At 35.2% G+C, this 8,308-nt stretch overlaps 1 protein-coding gene across 1 annotated transcript; it reads left to right on the top strand.

The window, feature by feature from the left end:
* Positions 1-2,444: 2,444 nt before the first annotated feature.
* Positions 2,445-8,302, top strand: LOC108361004 (homeotic protein female sterile-like; the record flags this gene model as incomplete). Its single annotated transcript, XM_017613537.1, has 2 exons — positions 2,445-3,059; positions 4,076-8,302. Coding segments are annotated over 2 exons (2,274 nt in total), but the record flags the coding sequence as incomplete, so codon positions are not given.
* Between the last annotated feature and the right edge of the window lie 6 nt (positions 8,303-8,308).

The raw sequence follows: 8,308 nt of genomic DNA on the forward strand, positions 1-8,308 counted from the left end.
TTTGGATATAGTGCCAACAAACAGAATAAATATTACATGTAGATATTGTCTTCCCAGATAGCGCATACTCAATTCTGCCTAAATTACAAAACATCATTTTTGCCCACTCCCAAAGGTTTAAGGTAAGGAAAAAATTGATATTTTCAAGCACTATGTACACATATGGGTGTTTCCATCGGAAGGTCCACCACGTCAAAAAAAATAAGTCTTATATCTAACGTATTTACAGACCGATTTGTCTGCTTTTTAAAATATATACTGGCTATGTAAGTAGAATCATGTTTGAGTAAAATGGTCTTCCTAGGTGGCGCCAAGGTCGAGATATTTCGAAAAACCGTATTTCGATGGCTGAGTGGAAGATCGACCTATCTCGGCAGCCAGTTCGAAAACATTCTATCTCAAAAAACTTTTCAAGAACGCCCTATTTCAGAATTCGTTTCAAAAACGCCCTATCTCCACCAACGCATCTTAAGTGTCTTAACAGTGAAACAATTTCTTATTTTCTTCTTTTGGGAATAAAACTTCACACTTAAAATTAAGACATTTATAACAAAAATTTTATCAAGAAAATCCCTTCTTCGTTTAAAATAAAAATAAGCGAAATCGGACCAATTTCATACAACCCTGCCTGACATGAAAATTTTCTCCTCGATAAGGCTAGTAGCCATTTCTAACAGATTTTAGGTCGCTTAGTCAAAAATGGAAACATATATACATATTTGAAATTTAAGAAAACAAGGCAAATAGCAAAATCGGCTAAAAACGGCTCACTTTTTTCTGCAAAACGGCTAACAAATCGGCTGCCGGCTAAATCAAAATTTCTCCGGCTGTTTGCTATCGCAACCGGCTAAATCTAGCCGGAAAACGGCTAAAATGGCAACACTGGCAGTCAGTTGACTGAGCTAAGTTGTTCTCCGTGTATTCAGCGCTTTGCTGGGCTATTTTACAAGAATTATTGCACCCCATTTGGAAGTCAACAGTAATATAAAAAATATAGATCGCATTTAATTATTCTATTTTGCGTTTGTATTAAGCGCCGTATTGAATCTTTAGCTGCGCTTCGTTATCTTGAGATTCACATTTTTACACAAATCAGCCGATTTTTGTTATTCATCGCTGATATGTCACATTCTTCTATTCGTAAAATTCGGAAAATTCCATATTTGCTTTGAAAATCCATGAGCATGCTCTATTTTAAAAAAATGCAGCTCCGTTTGAAAACATGTATGCGAATTTTTGTGTAATTCAAAAAAGTTTTGCATACAAAAGTGTTGTAGCCGATAAATAAGAAGCGGTTCAATAACCCGTTTGTACAATACAGCGTAATAATGTTTCAATTGATTTGCTACTTTTATAGTCAGTGCCACTTTACCGCACTCCCTAATGTATAGAAGAATTTCAAAACTAAGGGCTATTTTCTCAAGTAGCTTTTAAAATTTATCTGTCCTGCACATTTTGTAAAACAAATACTTCTTGAGAAAACGGCCCTAAATAAACTTTATTTAGAAAATTTTCTCTTACAAATTGTGTCAATTATAAAGTTCCTAGGTTACGAAAGACTTTTGTTTTTCGATTCAAATCTGCAAGCTTTGAATTATTTTCGCTTAATACCATAAAAGTGATGCAGCTTTCCGAAATTGAGCTTTAACTACCTAATAATTTTCTTTTTGGTATATCAATAATTCTGCGCTAATTTATTTTAAATCCCTTCCGATTTTTCAAACTCTTTGCACACTTAACAACAAATTTTTATCTATGAAATTTTTATAAGCCACTTTTTATTGAAATCATAAATTCAACAATTACATACATATATTAAATGCGTAAGTGACAGCTTGATTGTTTAACAGCCCGGACAATCAATGCTTTTAGCTATTCAGCATGAAATTGCAGTGAGCTGTTGGAATACTTTAAACACAAACAGGCATGTGTATACACATTAATTATTAATTTTCCATTGGTTTATAATAGTAATATGGCACGAAAAATCTAGCTCTTTAAATTATTCAGCGCTTCAGTTATGCAAACTATTTTTAGTTAATTCTTGCAAAAATAATGTGATATCTTTTGCGTATTAAGTGTGATTTTTAGTAGCCAAATATCATTTCACAAAATATCTGGCACCTATTCAGCACACTACCAAAACCTTGGTATGTATTTTCAATGTCACAAGTTCTAAAAAGTACTATTCAGCGTCGATTTTGAACCATATTTGGGGCATTGACAGTCGCTAATCAGTATTCAGCGCCTTTAAAGTGAAAATTGCTTGCCTAATAAGTTATTCAGCGCTGCTAAAATGCTAAATTTGTGTGTAAATATGCACTTAGAACGTGTAACAACTAATTCAGCTCACTTAAAATTTAAATAAAGCAAATTTTAAACTTTGCACAGAACAAATCTATTTTTTAGATTTCTATATTTAAAGTAAACAATTTTCCTTTCAGATTGAATACCCCAGTCCTGCTGCACCTGGCTATGGACAAAGTACTGAGACGCAGAGTCTAATTGATCAACAATTTGCGGAGATAAATAAACAATTTAATGAGCTGAATATGCAATATAATAGTATCAGCAATGCAGAACAACCGCCTGCTTTCTATAATCCAGATACACAACAGCAACAGCCACAGCCACAGCCACAACCACTTCATGATTTGAAAGCTGATCCCTATAATCAACAGCCACAACAATCAGCAGTAGCTACGGCCGATTACAACAACCTTCATGGGAGCGCAGATCAGCAAGCACCTGCAACATACACAGATGCCGCTGCGCAAAAGTCGGTTGATGCCAGCGATGCCTATGCTTACTACAATCATCACCAGCAGCAACAACAACAACCACAATATATGCAACCAGATTTACAGCAACAAGAATCACACTCAATCCCATACTATGATCCTACACAGCAACAACAACAACAGCCACAGCAACATTATCAAGGTTATGGCGCTGAATCAATGGCTGCGCAAAATAATGCTGGGGCCTATGACTATTGGGCACAACAGCAACAACAACAGCAGCAGCAACAGCAACAACATGTTGGTTATGGTGATGAGGTAAGTGGAGAGCATGAGAATGTGCGAATATTGCATTGAGTGGATCCTTCTGGATTTGGGGTAGTTAGTGTATGGTGAGGGGATAAACAAAAAAGGGCAGATTCATGAAAAGAATGTGTATGAAGGAAATTTGTTGATATGTCTGAGAAAATGTTCCTGGCTTGCATTTTCCAAATTGCGCATAGATACACAAATATTTATATAGCTTTCGCACGGCGTGGAGATGAAAGGCTATGTTTGGCAGCTACTGAAAATACCAAAATGGCCAAATAAAAGTGTTAAAGAAAAATAAAACAAATGCTGTGGTGCGAAGATACAGTGTCTTAATTTTTGCAAAAGTTGTTAAACAAGAAATTACTACTTATTGCCGTTAATTTGTCGACTGATTGTTCTAAAAGCTTCTAAAACATTCAGAGGATTTTGAAATTATTGGAGACGTATTTATGTGTAAGTTTCTATAATTGAAATCATGTTTGGACACTTTTTTGTAGAGTTTTTATTCCCATTAAAAATTAGTTTTGGAGGTTCTAGTGTTATTTTAATGCATTTACATTTTGGAGACTTTCGAAAAAGCCGTGTAGACTTTCATGTAGAGTTTCTAAATTAGGGCCATCAATTGAAAACTTGGCGACTTTGAAGACATTTTGGAATGCCATGGGGAATCTTGTGGCGTTGTAATTTCGGTTTTTTTACAGTATTTTCTCTCCCTCACTTAATAGTTTCTATTAGTATATTAAACCTACATACAAATGTATGTATATCTAAATTATGTAGCACAATTTTCAATAGCTTTTTTTTAAAGAATTTCTAAACTTGTATCGCTTTCAAAAAGCGACAGACAACAACTTTGGAAAGTTAGTAATCATCTTCCTATTATACTTTATACTTTTATTTGGCCAGCTGGGTATTGCTTAAAAATTTATTTACCTTTCTCATGAATTTACCACAATCCTACCAATTTGTACACATGCTTACCATAAATTTTACTGGATTTGATGGAAATATCGCCACTGCAGTACTCTACAAATGATGATAACGCTAATGAACTAGTGTTAGCAGCAACAGAACCAGCAGAAACGCCATCTCCAGAAGACTCCGCTAAAAGTGTTGAACAAAATTTAAAATCAAATGATGTATTAACATTGAAACAAGCGCCTGCCAAGGCAAGATCAACAGCAAAGACATACACAACCACTTTGGAGAGTGGCAGCAAGTTGCAGCAACAACAACCGTTGAAAATAACCGCTGCAGCAGCCAAATTATATAACAGTTATGATGGTCCGCAGACGCGTGTGGCAAAGAAGCTTAACACCAATTACAAGAACAACAAGGAGCAACAAAAGCAACAACACTCAGCGAAACTGGCTACATCTTTTCTAAGTTCGCCGCCAGATGTAAGTAAACAAAGTAATGTTTTGCTACCGCAACAGCAACTTCAGCACCAACAGCAGCAGCAGCAACAGCAAAAAAATCAGGTCTTGCCAAAAATGCCAAATAAACTGCTAGAGCAGCAACAAACGCTTGCACAAAAAATAAATGCATTTAATGAAAAGTCAAATAGAAATTTAAGCACAAACCCGAATTCGCATTCGAACGGGAGCGGTATAGTAAAGCGGGTCAATTTCAATCTGCCGCAGGAGGTGGAAGTGGTGGCGGAGAGGGTAGAGGGGCCCAGTAAGAAATTGCCACCACCACCATCACCTACCGGTGGTAGTGTTGCCAATTTTAGTACTAAAGCTAGTTGTAGTAGTAGAAATAGTAGTAGTAGCGGGAGCTGTAGCAGTGGTAGTAGTAGGGCCGAAGTCGCAGTAGCGCACGCCAAGGCGGTCGCAGCTGCGGTGATAACTGAAAGTGGAGACACTCAAGACGCTTCCAACAAAGGCTGTGTTGCATCACAATCCAACAAAGCGCTCACCAGCTATCCATCAAGAAACACCGACACTTCCAGCAAACCTCTTTCACTGCCGTCGTGCAGCAGGCATGCTTCTAAAGGCAATAGCTTAAGTAGTGGCAGAGCCGCATCTCATCGCTTCCACACATCACCGTACAAACAAATCGTCTACAACGGCACCTATCCCATCGATATGCCCCTGCAGTCGCGTTTCCAAGCGTTGGGCCGCGACTATGATCCCGAAGCGAATGCTGAAACGGCGCGTTGCAAGTATGCGCACATGCTGAACGACTATGATTTGGATGAATGCGATATACTCGGCGATGTGGCAGAAGAAGATGAGGACGAGGATTTCGATGAGGATGATGATGACCTCCTGGTTGATGATCTAGATGGGGATGTAGAGGGCATACCATATGATTTGGAAGAGTTGATTGCTCAACAAGAGCGCCCGCAGCGAAGCTTCTTCAGCCGACTGGGTATCATCAAAGAGGCGAGTAGCGTGTCGTTGGCTAGCAGCAGCGGCGGCACCGCCGGCCGTGGTGGTGATACTGTTTCCACTAGCAAACATCATGCAGTATGGTCTATGCAGGAGCTTATTGCCAATCCATCAATACCGCTAAACTATGAGAAGATGTGCCATGAAGTTGAGCAAAGTTTGACGTCATTCGAAAAGTACCTGGACTCGAAATCGATTGAGCAACGGAAGACGCAGCAGCAGCCAGTGCGTACCTTCGATGTGGATGGGCCGATTGGAGAGGCGCACGAAAAGAAACATATTTAAGGGGCAAAATGAGGGCAGAGATTTAGCGATTTAGTCGTTGTGCAAAAAACTGTACACATACCCCTTAGTTGGAATTTTATTAGAAGTGTGTAGAGAATTTTACTGTACACTTTACTGCTTTCTTTACAAAAAATTTTTATTTGTAAAAATGGCAATTCTTAAAAGAATGTGGTTCGGAATACTGCATTGGGAAGTTTCGTTGTTTTTAATTCACATCATATGTATGTATGTATGTATAGATATGTTATATGTTTACTGTGTGTATTAGAAACTACATATTTTACCTATATTTTACCTTTGTGTATCAGGAATACATACCTCCCTATATTTAGTTCAGACTCGAATTCGAAAAACTCGAAAATGTATGTATCTCACAGTATATTATAACCCATTTGCACCAAAAGCTTAACTGCTGCTATTTTTTTCGTACCTTTTTGCTTTTAGTCTTTTGTTTGCTTGTACTTTTCATAAGCAATTACCCCCTTCGAGTTGTAATCTCCTTTTTCCAATAGTTACAAACTGCAGTTAAGGCTTGGTGGAAATGAATTGGTTAGATAAACAATATAAAAATATCGAATTTATTTTTTTTTTTTTATGAGAACTCATACGCACCATTTATCCGTCGCTCGAATTGTTACTCAAAATATGAACTCATCTTAAGAGTACAAAAATGTAAAAAAACTTTTTTTTGGAGGGTTCGTAAGCACTCTTTCTTTCTTTCAGGTACAATAATAAACCTAAAACAAATTAAGAAACTACTCCTTTGATTTAAAATATTTAATTTTAGACCAAAAAAAATTTATCATTTCCTAATGACGTATTTCCACTGGGTGTTAAATGACAAAAATTTCAATGAAAAAGTTAGCTTTTGAAATATACCAATCGGTTTTCACATGCCTTTGTTTATATGGTAAACATTTATTGTGATTTTGTCATTTTTATGCCTAATGGAAATGGTATAAGAAATTATTTTTCTCTGGCTACCAACATAAATATTTTTTTAAAAATCTGCCAGGTAATTTCTTTTTTATATGTTGAGATTTGAAACGAGAATGAGTTTCCATGAAATTTAAGACTGAAAATTTTAAACCTATTCCCCAACCTATTTCCCAAATATCTTCAAAAAATTCCAAAAAACAATTTTCAACGTAATGAAACAGGGGATTCTGTCAAACTCGCCTCGAAAAAAGTAGCGGGACTGCTGAATGCGCTTTCTCCTTCGCTCTACATCTTGGTCATACTGGCATATTTAGAACATTTTATGTATGTACATTAATTAAAAATATTTATATTTTTGGCTTTTGTAAAATTCCAAATTGGCCAAATAGGGCCTTTCGCACTGAAGGTGACAAAAGTAAAAAAAATGCCGTGTGGAAACGAAATTAATGACCATTTTTTGTAAAATTAATGACGCAGGTATTTTTAACGTCCAACTTTGTCATTAAAATTACTGTCATTTAATGACCGGTGGAAATGCGGCATTCGAATTTTCAAATTGAAAAACCCGATACACTTTAATCTGACAAGGAAAAAAAAAATTTGGTTTTTATTGTAGTGCAAATTTTTAACATTTTGAATCATACACAAAATCTGTAGAAAAAGACTAAATCTAAAGTTTTGAAAATTTGTATTTAAGAAATTATTTTTGTAATTAAAAAAATTCATAACTTCACCAACACGTTTTTGTATTAACAAATAAAAGCATTTTTAGGTGAATTTCGTTATGGTAACAATTTGAGCGAATCTACCCATATTTTTTCCATAGAAGTATTTTACAAAGATGTATTAAAACTATTTTTTTTTATTTAGTTTGTGAGATTTTGATGTTTTAAATTTATATTGCGTTTCTGTTTGAAATGTGCAGATATGTTTTGAACATTTTAAGTAATTAAAAAACAAAAAAATAAATTTGGAATATCTATTAACTTTTTTAAATTTTTTTTTATACATTTATCACATAATTTTTTATGATGTTTTTTAATATTATTTTATGTTTTCGTCAAATTGGCTACGAAATTGCATAAACACATCTTGGCCCCAATAATTTTAATTATTTATTTTTTATACCTCTAAAAATGTAATGGCATTGAGAAGACAATGCCTCTTAAGCGTGGCGAGCCCTTTTTTGATATAATAAATAACACGAGACAAAAAATCAACAAGTTTTCGCTAGCAGAAAGTATTTGTTTTGTCTTTAAGGAACTTATTTTTTCATTAAACATTAATACAAAAATTTTAAAAACTGAAATTGTAAAGTATTGTGCTAATTGTAAGCAAAGCGACACACAAAAAACCAAACACAAAAAAATGTGCTGACATGAATTGTTTTTCTTGTAAATTAAAGCTGAATAAAAAAAATCATGAATTTTAATCGAGCGATTTTGTACTAAGCATATTTATTTATAAAAATTATATTTTAGTAACAAAAAGTTTAACTTATGCGAAAAAACTGCATGCAACAATTAGTCTAAACACCAGACATTGTGTAAGCTGCTATGCATTAAAGCTCCGCGCAAGCTCCTGCGAACGCTACCTTGGAGCTTTCTCAACTGTAACATGAAGATCAGCGATTCT

This window comes from Rhagoletis zephyria, unplaced genomic scaffold (assembly GCF_001687245.7).
Source record: "Rhagoletis zephyria isolate East Lansing unplaced genomic scaffold, Rhagoletis_zephyria_1.1 Rzeph_scaffold_00677, whole genome shotgun sequence".
NCBI lineage: Eukaryota > Metazoa > Arthropoda > Insecta > Diptera > Tephritidae > Rhagoletis > Rhagoletis zephyria.